We start from the raw sequence: 16,266 nt of genomic DNA on the forward strand, positions 1-16,266 counted from the left end.
TGTAATAAATAGGCAAGGTATGTAAACAAACAATAATATACATTATCTTTAAAATGGTGCAATTATTTGTTGCAGATATTATGTCCTAAATAGTGTTTTTATGAAGTGTACTGTTTCTTTAGCTTCTTTCCTCTTCTCGTTCTTCATCTCTCATCTCCCTCGCTTCTCTCCTCACTCGTTTCCCTTCCTCCTTCCCTTCTCCCTTCCTTCCTTTCCTCGCGCTTCGCCCTCCTCTCCTCGTCGCCCGTTCGCTCCCACAATGCATTGCGTTCACTCGTTGGATCATGGACCAAAGCGGTAAGCAAAATGTCCAGTCGAGGCCGATGTGAGCGAACGTATTTCAACTGGTCTATTCTTCCACGCAGCGATAGTTGCTGTTATAACAAATCGTCGGATAAGGAGGCACCATCCTCGCTGTGTAGGGGTTTGCTACGGCACCGCTTTATCTTACAGAGCAGCGTTAAAGCTAGCATGGTCCGAGTTAGCTCAGAACTGGCTAGCAATGGAGTTAAGCTAAATTACTTGTGCTCACGAAAAGTTAACGTTGAGTCTTAAGTGAACACGCCGAGACGCACGCATTGTAACAACAGAGTCTGCGCACCTCTCTATTAAACGGTGGACGGTGTATTGTCCATACATGAGTAAAGTGTAACGTCAAGCTGCGAATGAGTTGGGGCGCGAATGCTACACAAACCAATGTTAGCATCAAGCTAGCTTAAGATATTGGGCTGTCACAACTAATAACATGGTTTAAGAGTTTATCCTGAAATGTATGAGACGTCTGTCTTTCTTAACGCATTAGTATTTGCAGGTTGGATTTTTCTCTATTTGGTTATAGTCAATATCTAATACCCAACTGGTTACTCAAAGTTACTAGTTACCTTGCTAACTTTAGATGTGTAAATCTTACTATGTATCCCACAGTTCTTTGTTTGAGGATGTAAATATTATCCAAAACGTGTCCACTCCGTGACATTCCCAGGACTATGTTGAAGGATTTAACTGTTATTATATGAGTGGATATTGTTATTGTTATTCTTGTGGACAGTAGGGTCAACGCCACCCAGTCTGTGTATTTTCACATCGTGACTTCAAGCATCTCTTTCTGAAAGCCTATTCTAAAACTATATCCATATGGGTTTGATTTGTTGTATATATTATTTCCACTGGTCATTTCAACTGGACACTAATCATTCACTGCACAAATGTTGCCGCATCCTTTCGAGTACATATTGCTTAATTGTCTGCAATATTAATTCGAATGTATAGCTACTGTTTGACTTCACCACAATACTTTCATAAGCATGTGGAATTTATGAATATTGCTACTTTTATTTTTCCACAGACAATGATCTTCAAGGAAGCGACGGCTCTGGGAATTTGGGCGGCCCAGATGTTCGAAGACGAATCCCTATCAAACTCATATCCAAACAGCCCCTAAGGAGCAAACCTCCGCCACGAGCCCAAAGACCCAGCAGCAGGCCAACTAAAAGTGAGCCCGGAGAAAATGGTAGGATCATTTTGCAGTTCACCATGCTTTGTGAACTTGAATTAAGAAAAGAAACCTTTCTCCCTATAAAATGTCAACATAAATGCAGTCTTTTCTGCATGGTTTATACTGTAATGAGGTTTTCATATCTAATATAAACACAGATGCATACTAAATATTAAATTGTGCGAACATTTTGTCTCACGGTCATAATAACAAAAATCGTCAGCTATCAGTGTTATGGCAGCAGTTTTTCAACTGATAATATTTCTGCCTTTGAAGCCACGCCGAAGATTTTTGGTCGCCCAGTGAAACAAGGACAAGGAGAGACTGTTCATGTGAATGAGGCGGATTATTGAATTAGTTCTAGAAGAGTGGCAACAAACGTGTGAGTGCAGGGTTTCCAACAACGCTGCATGCAACACTGTAAAATGATGAGCACCGCTGCTTCAGGATCAGAGCTAAAGCAGCGGTTGATTTGTACCTTGTCTCCTGTCTAAGTGTCCACCCTCCACCCTCCTGCTGACCTGCACCAACTTTACACTTTAAAAATAAACACACACAAGACTCTTATTTAAACGCGTAGAAAGAGTTCAAAAATGTTGTATGTTCGCAGTTCAGCTTATACACTCAACACGAGATGTAACAGGCATCAGGGTTAAACTGACCGGAAATTAACCGGATTCATGATCCGACATCATTGACTAATAGTAAATAAATAAATGTAATGGCCAGGTTTTGTGTGAAGAGTGAAGAAGATGAGCATGCACACACACACACACAATCCTAGAGGAAACACTGGAATGCTAACCTAATTTGTTCACCCCATCCTATGTACTGAGCTGGTAAAATATATCTTGTATTAAATGTTTATTCAAGAGCAATTTTTGTTAACAGAGTCAGAGAGTCCATTTTATTTGTTGTTTTTGTTGTGTGTGGTTTATTTGTGTTTTCTGGACAGAGGGTATCATAATGTTTTTAATTCTAAGTCAAATGTCTGACTGAATCTTCTTTAGAATTAAAACCCTTGCATTATTATGCTTTAATGTCATATCTGTGCTATAAAATGGCATAATTGTCCTTAAAAATTCCCTCTGACAATCGCAGGCGGTGTTCCCTGCTGGAGGACACTCTGTGCCTTTATCTGCCCAAATAATCATGAAGTTTTGCGGAGTTTAAAAAATAAACTTTATGCTACGGATTGAGTCGGAGCCATCCCTTAGACATGTTTGATATTTACGGTTCAAGAAATTGAGGATAATGAGCATAAAAATCGTTTAACATCGCAAGATTCTTTGAGATTTCAAGTCTGTGGAATCGCCACTGTGAAATAGGCACGTGTGTGGTCTAACATTCGGAACAAATCGTCCAGTTTGTATGTTCTGACAATTATATGATTTTAAAGTCTGTTAAATCTGTCTGTCTGTGGTCTTCCACGTTTTTTTAAATCAGTCAAGAGTTGAAAATCCGTTATTTACTGAGCTATGGACAAATGTGAATATTGATGTCATATCGTTACACTGGAAAATTCAACAGAAGAAGTAAATAAACCGGTTTAAGCAGTAGTGTTTTCTCTACCATTGTCTAAAAAGAAACCAAAGAAAACTTATTTCTGTTTACAGCTCAGTGTAAGTGTCTATTGCTTTATGTTGTTATGCAGTGTTGAATTTCTCTCTGCTGTGTTTGTGATTTTCAATCCTTAATTACCATCATTTTGGATTGAAACGGTACAACTAACTGTCAGGAATTTTATCACGGTATACCATGGAACCAGTTACCTTTTCTTTCCTATTACGGCTATATGCAAAAGGCTTGTTTCAGCTGATTTTTATCGGCCAACAGATAAATAAGAAACAACAGAAAGTTCAGTGAAGCGTATAGTTTCTGTTGACATTGGCAGAGGCCAAGATCAGCACTTTAAGTTACATTTGAAACTGGAGCTACGGTGGTGGTGGTGTTGTTAATGTTCCTTAGTCCGTGTGGATGAGAGTTTGAAGTTTTACCTCATGTCCTCTTTGCCAATGCAGTGTTTCATTTCTGCCATAAGTCATCATGGCGCTGACAGAGGCTCAATTCTTACATACTGTGATTGCAAAATTCTGTCTGTTATTACAGAAGTTAATGCAACAGGGATCATTGTAGAACTCCTTGTTTTACTTGGGGTTCCCTCTCCTGGCGAACCATAGGTCTGACGCTATGTGAATTTATAAAAAAAAAAAAACTATAAACAATTGTTTTTAAATTAGCGTTTTTCTTTATGTGGTTTGCCAATAACCAGCAGGGGGAGCTACTAAATTGCCCATGGTAAACCAGACAGTCTTGGTTTCTTATAACATAAGATTAACCATGAACAACAGACATGAGGTTCGATAGCATCGTTTTTTTAATCCCGAGGAAGGTACGATTAAGTGGATGTAAAATGCATTGAAAAACAATGTTTAAATTCAAGCTGGGTCTTTATTTTACTTTACAATATCAGATTTGTATGAAAACGTTTTTATAGCATTGTTTCATTGCTTTTAAAACACCAAGTCAAACCAGCTGACTTCGTGAAGAAGGGTGGCTTGCCTAAAATGTCTTTGTGACAATTAAGTCTAGTTTGAGGGCTCTTCAATTCTGTTTTTAAAAGTTACTCACCACCTACTTTATTGTTATTACTGTGAGTTGACCTTATATCTTTATTCTACAATTGATTTCGCCTAATAAATCCCCGTTCTTATTTTAAGTAAACATCATTAACACGCGTGTCTTGTGTTTCACAGATAACTTTGGCTTCAAGCAAGAGGACAGGTTTGACTGCGGCGCTAAGTCTGGAGATGTGTTTGCAAATCAGAGGAGATATCCCCAGCCACTGTTTTGGGATTATAAGGTACATCCCACAGAATGATCAGACTCAACACACCTTTTCAGACAGAGGTTAACCAACACACCTTTTCATTACTATTCCACAGTAAGTAAGCGATGATGCACATCCAGACAATCAAAACACATGTCCTCATATAAGTCTGGTTGTAGTAATCTTCCCATCAGCCTATCGTGTGGGGAATTAAACGACTCATAAAGAATGAGCTTATAGAAAAGTGCATCGATTATATTTACATTATTTTAGGGTGCTCTAATGAAAAGTATATGTTAACACATTTCTTGATCGTTTTCCAACAGTTGCATTTGATTGGAGAAAGGGATGAAGTAGCGATCCACTTCTGTGACAAATGTGGTCTCCCTATCCAGCTGTATGGGCGGATGGTAAGTACTTTGTTAATGTGACCGTTGTCTGTACAATGCCTTTCTTAGAGAACTGCTGATGCTTACCTGTTGAATTGTTACCTCCACAGATCCCCTGTAAACATGTTTTCTGCCACGACTGTGCTTTGCTTCATGAAAAGAAAGGAGACAAGATGTGTCCAGGGTGAGACATTTTTTTACTTTGTTGTGTTTATGTGTTGTGGTGAATAATAGAACTCATTATTACCCTTTATTTTGAAAAGCAATTACAAAACCTGTTTTTTGCGACATTTAGCTTGAAGTAATGTGTAGCCTTTATGATTGTAGCTCTTCTGTTGCACCTGTGTAACTCCTGCTTTTTGACACTAACGCGTTGTCACTGTGTGTCCTCCAGCCTCACCCTCTACAGCTGCACAGATCCAGTGCAGCGCATCGAGCAGTGCCAGCGTGGTTCGCTCTACATGTGCAGTGTTGTGCCGGGATGTAAGCGCACCTACCTGTCCCAGCGTGACCTGCAGGCCCATGTTAACCACCGCCACCTGAGGGCAGCCAAGTCGTCCTCAGGCCGCCAGGAGCCCCTGCACCTCGGCCTGTCATCTGACGTGCCTGATCGTTTCCGTGTGCCTCCACCTCACTTATCCAAGAACCATGTCCATCTCCCCAACCCACTCCAGCATGGTGGTCATGACCCCTACAGCCAGCCGCCGCCGCCCTCTGCTCACGATGCCCCGCCCCCAACATCTGCTTTAGGGCCTGAGACATTCCGCATCGCTACGGTAACGACCCGGAAACACAGCAATCTCATCACTGTGCCCATCCAAGATGACTCCTCTTCCTCCCGTGAGCCCCACTCTGGTGGGCTAGGCCCCGGTCAGCCACCCCACCACCACCCTGGGGACTATCCCGGACAGCCACCTGTTGTGTCCCACTCCCACCACATGATGGCGCCACCGCAGCAGCACTTTGGCCCCCCGCCACCCCCTCCTCCTCCCATCAACCACCCAATGCAGCATCCGCCCCAGGCCTCTGGGACGCCACACATGGTGTACAACCAGGCCCCGCCTCCCCCCATGTCCACAGCTCCACCACCAATCACGCCCCCACCAGGGCACATTATGCCCCCTTATATGAACCACCCGCCCCCAGGACCTCCACCACAACACAGTGGCCCTCCCGTCAACGCCCCTCCACCTCATCATTACAACCCCAACTCAATGCAGCAGTTCCCTGAAGACCAGGGCACACTCAGTCCCCCGTTCAGCCAGCCAGGAGGGCTCAGCCCTGGGATGTGGCCTGCTCCGAGAGGACCCCCACCTCCACGAATGCAGGGTCCTCCTCCCCCGGGCCAGATGCCTGGTCCACATCACCCAGATCAGGGCCGCTACCGGCCGTACTATCAGTAAACTGCCAACTGAATGAATAGGCAACAGTCTGTGTCATTCTGTTCCGCACCACTTGTCTGAATAATGTGATAGTAAACCTCAGGGTTACAGGACGTAGAAGCTTCGTTTTGATAATACTGCCCAGAAACAAATGTGTATGCTGTGCACATTTAAGTTAACTGTACTGAACCTTCTACTGAGCATACTGCAGACTTGGAAGAGCAAGAATGTCCCCTTTTTAATAGCTTATATTTCTGTATATATGTCAGCTGAGTTCATGCATATGTACTGTTCATGAAAGATGTTAAATATGTCTCAATAAATTTTTAACGGCAGATTTCAATCTCATCTTTGCTCTATTGACACAAATAGTTCTATTGACTAACCGTTAATATTTAATTTATACGTTAAGATGGTTATATGATATTTGAAGGATATGAGAAGCAATACATGGAGTTCACATCTCGTGAGAACTAGTATTACCTAGTTGGTCAACTGTATGTAACCCTCCAGACATTTTGTCCTGTGGCTACATCTGGTGGTCGTCTTTATCTGTGGTTTCCAACAATTTTGGACTGTGACCCCATAAAATGGCTTGTAACTTCATATCAAAGGATGGTATTTAAATGTCTGCACCACCCAAACCAAAGTGACAATTTATTCTCAGATTGTTATTTGATGCTGGACCACAAGTGGATTTTTAAGTTATTTACAAAATAAAAGATCATTCAGGAACTCTGAAAAAATAAACTTGATTTTGTGCAGCACAGGTGTTTTCTCTGCTTTGCTACCATGACAGGGAAACATTGTTATGAAATTAAGTGTTTTTTTCTGTCTGGTGCTGTACAAACTACAAAACAAGATTATTTCCTGTCCATTTATCAGAGACTGATTAACATCAAAGCAGCTGTTTACAGTTATGTTTATCTTGACTTATAGATTTAGCTTGTGTACAGAGGAATTTGAAATCCTAAGGACAGTGTTAAACCCCTCTGAATGTCCAATGCAACACATCTGAAGTATGTGATATGTATTCTTTGACCAGTATTTACACAAGGTTGGTTGGTTGTACATCAAAACATCCAGCTACCATGATATCAGAAACATAGATATACAAATATGTAAAGTAAACTGTAACAAGTACCATTACAACAAAGTCTGCATGAATCAAAGCATTTTCAATAGATCTATACTAAACATATAGAACATTGCATCGAGGTGATAAAGTGAGTTATGACAGAAGATTAAAGTGGGACAGTGGTAAACAGCATTTTGCTGGGATTTGTTGATGAATATTCTTCCTCCTGAGTGGATGTTCCTGGAGACAGCTGCTCTTCTACATTTTGGTGTCTGATATCTATATTCAAAAAAATAAAACAGAATTATTTGTGAAGCATTATACCTGCTTTGACTAATTGCGTAACTCTTATTTTAATGCCACAACAGAAATTATTAATATTTATTTATTTGAATGTTACATGAAACTGTAATTCCCGCTTCATGTGCATCAACCCCAACACACCTCAAACAAATCACCCTAGCCCTCACAACATTATTAAGTTAATTATAATGAGAAATAAAGTGCTTCATAGTTTCTGCTCTGTTATAATTGTGGGTTCAGGGATTAATCTGACAACTTTATAGAAAAGGATGTAAAATCCATGAAGAGACTCTTTTATTTACCACCCAGCCTTTACTCTTGTCCTCCTTGTGTTTTTCCAGCACGTGCAGCATGGCGTCATGAAGGGTCGGGAAGAACATGGAGGTCCGAATCTCATCGTCAAAGAACATGCACATGTGTAGTTTCTCCAGGATGTACACTGTGGACACAGGCGAGAGGTCAGTGAAAGGGGCTCGATGGGGGTTCAGTGAAATGGGGAACTTCAACATGTAGGTATGATGCATCAGGGTTCTGCTACTGACCCACAGCTGCCTGAGAGGTGGATTATGGGTACCTGTATGTACCGGCAACATTCACCCCATGCTGTTGGTGTCCTCACTGATTTGATCATTTAAGAAGAAGTGCTTTTAATAAACTTTAGTAAACTCACCGTCACATGACACGATGTAAACATCCACATCGATTCGGATGAACTCTTTGAGACCCTGCAGGTGATAACAGCGATAAACAGAAGGTTGTAAAAACGTGGGCTTCACTGGAACAATACAACCGCTGTCACTCATTATTTTATTATGTTCATTATAATCAATTAAATTTGATTTGTATAGTGTCAAAATCCCAAAATACATTATCTCAAGGCACTTTATATATAATGAAACCCAAGAGTTCCCACAACGAACAATGAGAATTCCATTCTTAGTTCATCAGATACAGTATCTAACCCTGTTTACCGATCCGCTCTCTTTAGCAGAACTACAGCAACGGGAAAGTAACTGAGTACAGTTACTCAAGTACTGTGAGTACTATTTACTCAAGCATTACTGTTAAGTTACTTTGTACTTTCTACTCTAAAGAGACCCAAAGATTTTAAATGATCTAATAAAAAGCATCAGATCAGTAAAAGCAGATCTGAGGAAAGTTAAAAAGAGTAATACTTTGTATTGTACATTTTTTAAAACGTATTCATTTTTTTTAAGCATTTTTGAATGGTCTCATAATGCATCGTGAGGGGGCCTGGTGACTGCTCTAACAAATGTTACTCTGTCATATATCTTAAATAATGAAAAGTTTCTCCGCCTCAATTAAAATGTATGAAACAATGCATCTGCTATAAAAGGAACATTCTTTCATAGAGTGTATTTTTATGATCATGCTCCGAATTTTGAATAGAGGACTTTGACCAGTAGTGGAGAAATTCAACATTAATATGGATTGCAATTACTATTTGATCTTTTCAACATTAGCCAATATTCACTATGATTAGAGCCATTTCTGTCATATCCACACAGCAACATAAAAGACATATTCCAGGACTTATTAGCGAGAGTGCAGCTGCCAAATTATCAGTGTTTTTCCCTCTTTACCACTTTGAGTCCTTTCAGAGCAGAGATGTCCAGGAAGGAGACGGCGGAGAAGTCCAGGATCAGGCTGTGGAGGTCCACTCTGGGAACACTGATGTTGTTGGGAAGCTCGGCATTCCAGTTCATCCGGAATGGAAGGCCCTCGAGGTCAGTGGGCTGATCCATCGCCTCTTTGTTAACGCAAGACTCATCAGTGGTTTTGCTGAATAAACCCCTCAGACCTGTCTGTTAGACAAATATATGAACGTAAGCCTTGAGTTTTTTGAGGAAATCAATTTATCTACAATAATATTTTACTTTTTTTCGGCACGCATGAGTTTTAGGCCTCACCTCTCTACTGTGATTATCATTTTCCTGCAACAGTTTCTTGATTTTCCTGAGTGCCTTGTTCCTCTTCCTCAGAACTCTCAAGGGGTTGAATCCCACCTGGAACAGCAGTTCAGTACAGTTCAGTGCAGTGCAATGCTTAGAGTATACTCCTTGAGCAATACTGAAACCAATCGAGATGAATCGTACATACAGCCTCTTGGAGCTTTTCCTTGAAGAACTCTATGTTGGCAAAGAAGATAGGGGAGGGTATCCTGAAGATTTTTACTCCCCTTGGTTCGAAAATCTGAGAAGAAAAGCAGTGTGATTTTAATTCAGTTGACAATAATGACATTAAATGAAAACAAAAAAAAGCAACTTGTAACATACATGCAGGTAGTCTTTGCGATCCCTGTAGAGGTCAGTGCCAGAGATGTTCGCCAAGACAGAACAGCGGGGACTAGAAAGACATGAAGACAAACTGTTTGGTTTGTCCTTTCTTGGCTACTGTAGAAACAACACAATGCAGCATGGAGTATTTTGAGGCTATACAAATAACATAAATCTGAATTGAATTGAATTGAAGTGACCTCATAGGGATTTTTTCGTCTACTATAATACATTCCAGATTTTCTCATTATATCCCCAGTAATGTCAGTTTGCATATTAACAAACTGACGTCAGATGCCATGAAATGTGTCATTACAACTGAGTCCTGAAGACAACAGTGATCAGCTCCATCCCCAGGCCCACTGCCAGACCCAGATCCAAGCCGAGCAGGATGGCACCCAGGCACGTCCCCACCCACACCACCTGCAGGGAAAAAAAAACTGAAGTCAAACACCAACACAGAGCAGACTATGTGAAAATAAAGAAATAAATGAAACGTTGCACTCTATAACTAAATTAATATTTTGGAATTAAACTCAGATATTATCTGAATGCCTACAAATTCTGGTTTGTCCCTCCTCCACAGGTACGGGATTTCTCTGAACTGCATCAGCATGCCCTTCAAGTTCACGATCACCAAGGCACCAAGGACAGACTGCAGTCAAACAGAATATTAAAGGTGTGTATAGGGAAACAAATCTATACTACATTAGACTCATAGAAATATAATCACCAGGAAATTGTATCCCTATAAGAATCAGTAAAACAGAAAAAATCAACAATTCTGTCAAACTAAGTGACAGTGATACAGAGTTGACTTCTGTTCTGGATCAATTGGATCACAGAAATCTGTTTTGCTCTTTTTAAAATGTGCTCTCAGTGCTGATAGTGAATCAAACTGGACCACAAACATCCTGAAATAAACTTTGAAGACATCAGGATAATTTTGCAGCTCCTTGATCAGAAGATAATATTCCACTTGTTCCTAAAGGCTTCTTGGGATTGGATGGACCCAATGTTTTCTTTTTTAAAGAAGTGAGAGAACCAGAAAACCTTTGTGAAAGGTTTCTCTGTATCACTATTTTCATTGTGTGACAGATTCAAAGAAATGAATACTAAAAAGACAGGGCTTGGTGTGTGACCTTGATTCTCACCTTGGGAAGTGGCTCCAACAGGAACCCAAGTTTCAAAGTTACAATCATTGCCATCATGGCCGAGATCAACCCTGCAATCTGCATTTGTAAAAAAAAGAAGTTAATATTTCATTTTAAGATAGCTGTGAAAGATGAGAATGGGATATAAACCAGACTGTAAAGTGACAGTTCCGATCAAATGTTTTGTAGACAGACATTTTTTTTAAGGTGCCGGTATTGTAAAAGTTGACGCCAGGAGAGAGAAGCTGTAAATGGTGAGGTTTGTTTTCTGACCTGTGTTTTGCCTCCTGAGCTCTCCTGCACGGCCGTCCTGGAGAGGGCTGTGCTCGCCGCAAACGACCTGAAGCCCGCGCCGAATATGTTGCTAACCCCGAAAGCAATGAGCTCCTGGGATGGAACAATTGGAACTGATTGAAATGCTTATCACATTTAGTTTGACCCTGCTTTTTACATGTAACTCGTGAAAACCCAACCTTGTCTATAAAAGCCTATCCATGTAATTTTACATCTTCATAACCAAAATTACGAGTCTTATGCTTGTCGTCACATTGTATTAGTAACCAATCAAAACTATTTCCTTGATAGGGGTTTTATATATAACTCACCTGGTTCCCGTCTATGGTGTAATCATGTTTGATAGAGTAGACTTTGGCCACAGAGAAGGAAACAGCAAACCCAACTATGGCTATAGGGAAGGCCTCCACAGCACTTTCCTTGAAGACCTCTATACTGGGAGCAATTGGAGTCTCATACCTGAAAGATTATCATGCATTTAAATAATCTGGATTATCTGATGGAACAGCAGCAAATTTGTAGCGAGAACTTGAAACTTACCCACTGACCATTACACCGACAACATCAACATTGAATCTCTCCTGAAAGTTGAAGGCGTATGATATTCCACAAGCTATGACTGTCTGTGGGAATAGAAAACAACACCTGAGAGTTGGGTAGACGCATTGACCGATGGCAGCTATTGCCATTCATTCATTCATTCTTGCGGGGAAATCTACTTGTGGAGACCTGGAACTTGCTTGAAATTAGTTTCTTTAGCCAGCACTTGGAATTTTCATAAGCTCGATTGAACCTTGTATGATCAATATTTAGGGGTTTGGTTGATGACGCATGAACTGAAACCTACGATTGAGTATTAGGGCCAATCTAAAGAATTTGAGAATAACTTTATAATGTTACGAGAATAAAGTAAAAACGAATTTGTAATGAGTGAGGTGAGCCCATGCTTGCTGGAGTGTTAGTCCTGGATCCGAAACTATTCATCTCTTTATTTCTAGAGAAAGTGAAGAAAACCCTTTGAAAAACATGCAGTTTGCAGTTGACCACTGTCAAACATTTCCACCTCCGACATGGATAGCTGGACCGTAGTGCAAAAGAGGCAAAGTCCTGTCTGTGTAGTGGTTTCTTTGGAATAGACACTGTTTCTTGCACAATGTTCTGCAAAGACTACAATCAGACTCCATCACATCATTCAAGTCTCAACCCAAAACTCACCTGTTCAAACTGCCATACTCTTTATAACTGGATCCTGTGCACCTCACTTGTTTTTATGTTGATGTTCTGTTTTAATGTTGTTTCTATCTTTCATGCTTTTATCTTTTATCCTGTATTATTTTATTGTAAGGTGACCTTGGGTGACTTGAAAGGCGCCTCCAATTAAAATGTATTATTATTATTATTATTATTAAAGTCCCGATACCTACGATAATGGTGATTTGAGATCTATACTAAAGGATAAACTTAACAAGATGCTCCACATGCCCTGTAAAATACACACAAATTATCCCAATCCTAACGTGTATCGACAAGACAACTTCACACTGATTATATTATTATATTGTACTGGTGCGGAGATAATAGAGTTATTTGATGTTATCTTATCACGACTTGTGCTCGTATAATCCAACCCTAGAGTCTGAAAAGGTGTGTTTTGGTTTTGAGATTTAAAGTCTTATAAGGTGAACTTGAAGGCTTCCCTCACCATGATGACCTCTATGGGGATAGGCACTGGCAGTTTGGCTTTGTATTTGTCATTCAGCTCCTTCACAATGAACACGATCACCATGATCACTATGGTCATAACCAGGTCACAGATATTGGTGGAGGAGATCTGGACAAAGATCTTCTCCAGGGTCTGAACAAAAGAAATAACAACAATTAGTTCAGCTGGAGAATGATTACACTCATCAACACGCGGTTATGCACTCAGCAACAGATTTTTCCTAAGGAGAGATATTAAAACATTAAATTCATTCTCTTCTCTTGCTCTGCCATACGTAAGTGTTTTTGCTTGGCCGGGCAAATTTCATATTTAATGGTCAGACATAAGAGTGGTGGCCTTCTTCTCCTCTAGCCTTTGACAGCATATTCCCGATATCGTCAAACCAATCCTCTCTGACTCTGGAATAAGCTCACACCTTTATTGTTTTATGATAAGATAAGATAAGATAAAACTGGGTAGTTAGTTGTTCATTAAAGTTGTGGTCATTCTAGCCACAAAACTAAATTGGCTCCTCTCCCTCTAATCTCTGCTGTTCTTTCTTCAGCCGATAACGTTTCTTCTTAAGAACTGCTTGCATATCTAATGCTTTAACCTGTCCTCTTTCCCTTGTCTTTGTTAATCACCTATACAGCTTGAATGATGAAAACATTAGTGGCTAACCCCCAATGCTTTCTACTGGACTTGCTGACTTACATATATGATGGAGAGTGGCCCGCTCAGGCCTGGCACGATCAACCCAAACACAAACTTGAGCTGGGAAACCAGGATGTGGACAGCAGCTGCTGTGGTGAAGCCGGACACCAGCGTATCTGACAGGTACACAACAATGAAGCCCACCTGCAGAACCCCCATGGCAAGCTGCACGAGACAGAAGCATGGAGAGAAAAGAGGTTTGGTTTGAGGCCATGCGGATTTACTGCCATGTTCTTTAGGAACCACAGAGACGTGTCTATACCTGGAAGATACCCGCGAGGAAGGTGACAGAGGAGGCCACCAGGACCCTTTGCTGGTCCTGGGTCAGATTTTCAAAGCCTGTGATATTTGCTGCTGGTCCATCTTCTGGTACCAGACGGGTCACCACGGCGCCTATCATTAGGCTTAGGACTGGAAAGGAGCCTGCAGGGGAAAAGGGTGTGGATGAGTATGAAGGTATTATTGCATATCACTGTCGAAAGGGATATGATAAAACTCCACATAATCATTTGGGAAAATGTCTAACAATTTTTTGTTGGATTTTTTGTTGGATCTGCACCAAATTGCACACACTCATTAATATTATCCCTCTAAACATTTATCAAGCTCCACGAATTATTCTCTGAAAAATCAATGAAAATATTGACAAAAGCCCAATCTCACAATTTAAAAGAAGGTGATAAATATCTTTAAAATCAGAATCACCAATATCTTCTTTCTATAATGACATTTTACATAATTTAAGTCCAAAATGAAAAACAAACAGATCCATCTCTGATATGGCCTTTCTTTTAAGTCAAAAACTGTTTTAAAAAATGTTAGTTTCTTATCATCAAGTAACCCGTCTATGGTAACTGAGCACTAAGTAACATACCTACAGAAATGTGTCTTGAGGTACCAAGGAAAAAGTATGTGAGCATGGGGAAGAATGCTGTGTATAGTCCGTAGCTTGCAGGCAGCGACGCCAGCAGAGAGAAAGCAAGTCCTGAGTGAGAATAACATCGAAGACTGAATGAGGTTTGTCATCACATTAAAAAAGACAAATGATAAAGTTTGAGTATGTTTCAAAAGCTTTAGCTCACCCACAGAACAATGAATCTTGTATTAAAATGCTCCTCACCTTGCATGATCGCCACCAGTCCAGTGCTGACCCCCGACACCACATCACCCAGCAGCCACTCTCTGACTCTGTAGATCCTCATCCAGCCAATGATGGGCAGGAGAGAGAGGACGACCTTCTTGGCCCGTTTTGAATCACAACTGCTCAAAAACACAAAAGTTGACGATGTGAAATCAGAGACCCTGACCCTGATGTCTGTGTGACCGGGGCTCACTTACGTCAGATACTCTCTGACATGGTCCAGGATGGTTTTGTGCACCCTGTGGAGCTCCACATGATCTTCAGCAAGGCTGTCCTCAGAGTAAACACATCTGTCCACCAGGTATCGTTTCCTCAAAGTTGCCATCCTCACATCTGAGAATCCGGCACAAAATAAATGATCGTGGAGATAGATCCCGAAAGGAAGCCTTGGCCGTTGCTGCCCTTACAGTGTCAATCTAATCTGTCAACTGAGATCAATTTCATCCTTTCGTCACTTTTGTCTGAACGTTTCAATGATCTTTGATTCATTGAGTTGATACGTCAACTCAATGAAGACCACAAAATTTTTATGGTCTTTTATTTGTTTATTGTGGGTGATAATGATCGAAGCTCTGATTGGTTAGAGCGCTGCACCTCACGCCCTGAGAGCTGGTTACGCCCCTTTGACCATTTGCGTAGTTTCCCAACTGCAGCAGGGAAATGGAAAGACATTTTCTAAATAATATCTGTTCTTTAATTCAATTTGTGAGTCCACTTATTTGTTTCTCCTCTTTAACTGCATTTTCCCATAGATTTTTAATTTTCATGATTATTCAATGTACCTTTTAAATTATATAGTGAATAGCTTTTATTTTATTTCAGTAAATCCCTATCTACTGATTAATTGGTGTTTGTCACTTTTTTTTATATCCATTAAAATGTGTTTTCTAACTATTCAATATGTTATAGATTTAGAAAATATTTTTTAAACAAATGCATTAATGATTAATATCATTGTAGGGTTGATAACCCTTTACCCCACAACTTGTTGATGTTCTCATGACATCAAGGTGGGCCACAATGCCTTAGCTTAGACAAGCAAACCAAGATTAATTCAGTCACCAAAGATTACATTGTCTAAGTTTCAACATGATCAAACATAGGGGAAATGTCTGATGCAATCTTTGAAAAGCCTGGATTCAAGAGCACAATGACCAAGGGTCAAGGGTGTATGACAGCAGGAAAGACAGTCCTCACTATGTAACCGGAAATAAAGTACAAGTGAATAATTGTTGTTGGACGTCAGTTTTACCTCAGGTTGGGTCAACATGCATATTTGGTGTTGATGTTGGAGGTGAAGGGAGACTCTCCTTATGTGCTAAATTCATATAAGAGCTTGATTAACAACTGCTATAAAACTCAACCCAATTATCACCAAATTCCCAGTATTAATAATGAAAGTATTATTTTCGGGATTTTGAGTTGATTATTTTGTCTTAAGAACATGTAAATTGTCATTAAATCTCATTGTTTAGGGAGATCACATA

The 16,266-nt window shown here is 40.4% G+C and overlaps 2 protein-coding genes across 3 annotated transcripts; one reads left to right on the forward strand and one right to left on the reverse strand.

Moving 5' to 3' along the window:
- Nucleotides 1-239: 239 nt before the first annotated feature.
- Nucleotides 240-6,860, forward strand: cbll1 (Cbl proto-oncogene-like 1, E3 ubiquitin protein ligase). Of its 2 annotated transcripts, none has more exons than XM_053414668.1 (6): nucleotides 240-297; nucleotides 1,346-1,510; nucleotides 4,252-4,358; nucleotides 4,652-4,735; nucleotides 4,825-4,898; nucleotides 5,109-6,860. In XM_053414668.1, exons 1-6 carry the CDS (start codon nucleotides 285-287, stop codon nucleotides 6,115-6,117), a joined length of 1,452 nt encoding a protein of 483 aa, XP_053270643.1. In that variant the 5' UTR covers nucleotides 240-284; the 3' UTR covers nucleotides 6,118-6,860. The 2 variants fall into 2 exon arrangements, with proteins under 2 accessions (XP_053270643.1, XP_053270642.1); XM_053414667.1 differs by lacking the exon at nucleotides 240-297 and adding an exon at nucleotides 302-418.
- Nucleotides 6,861-7,315: 455 nt separating this feature from the next.
- Nucleotides 7,316-15,104, reverse strand: LOC128428483 (chloride anion exchanger). Its single transcript, XM_053414666.1, has 19 exons — nucleotides 14,977-15,104; nucleotides 14,759-14,898; nucleotides 14,513-14,623; nucleotides 13,901-14,061; nucleotides 13,639-13,803; nucleotides 12,925-13,077; nucleotides 11,763-11,845; nucleotides 11,534-11,681; nucleotides 11,202-11,315; nucleotides 10,929-11,006; nucleotides 10,334-10,429; nucleotides 10,091-10,197; nucleotides 9,775-9,844; nucleotides 9,599-9,691; nucleotides 9,409-9,504; nucleotides 9,082-9,303; nucleotides 8,148-8,202; nucleotides 7,780-7,916; nucleotides 7,316-7,453 (listed from the first exon to the last, which is right to left on the reverse strand). The coding sequence occupies exons 1-19, from the start codon at nucleotides 15,102-15,104 to the stop codon at nucleotides 7,433-7,435; spliced, it is 2,178 nt and encodes a 725-aa protein (XP_053270641.1). The 3' UTR covers nucleotides 7,316-7,432.
- Nucleotides 15,105-16,266: the final 1,162 nt, after the last annotated feature.

Source organism: Pleuronectes platessa, chromosome 22 (genome assembly GCF_947347685.1).
Source record: "Pleuronectes platessa chromosome 22, fPlePla1.1, whole genome shotgun sequence".
Lineage (NCBI taxonomy): Eukaryota > Metazoa > Chordata > Actinopteri > Pleuronectiformes > Pleuronectidae > Pleuronectes > Pleuronectes platessa.

Excerpts from the sequence above, each read along its gene's own strand:
- LOC128428483 (XM_053414666.1), bottom strand. The coding sequence starts at position 15,104 with ATGGCAACTTTGAGGAAACGATACCTGGTGGACAGATGTGTTTACTCT. Across the intron at positions 14,624-14,758 it reads ACTGGTGGCGATCATGCAAG|GACTTGCTTTCTCTCTGCTG; the intron begins GTGAGGAGCATT and ends ATTCTCACTCAG. Across the intron at positions 10,430-10,928 it reads TGTTGGAGCCACTTCCCAAG|TCTGTCCTTGGTGCCTTGGT; the intron begins GTGAGAATCAAG and ends GTTTGACTGCAG.
- cbll1 (XM_053414667.1), top strand. The coding sequence starts at position 307 with ATGTCCAGTCGAGGCCGATGTGAGCGAACGTATTTCAACTGGTCTATT. Across the intron at positions 419-1,345 it reads GGAGGCACCATCCTCGCTGT|ACAATGATCTTCAAGGAAGC; the intron begins GTAGGGGTTTGC and ends ATTTTTCCACAG. Across the intron at positions 1,511-4,251 it reads AAGTGAGCCCGGAGAAAATG|ATAACTTTGGCTTCAAGCAA; the intron begins GTAGGATCATTT and ends TGTGTTTCACAG.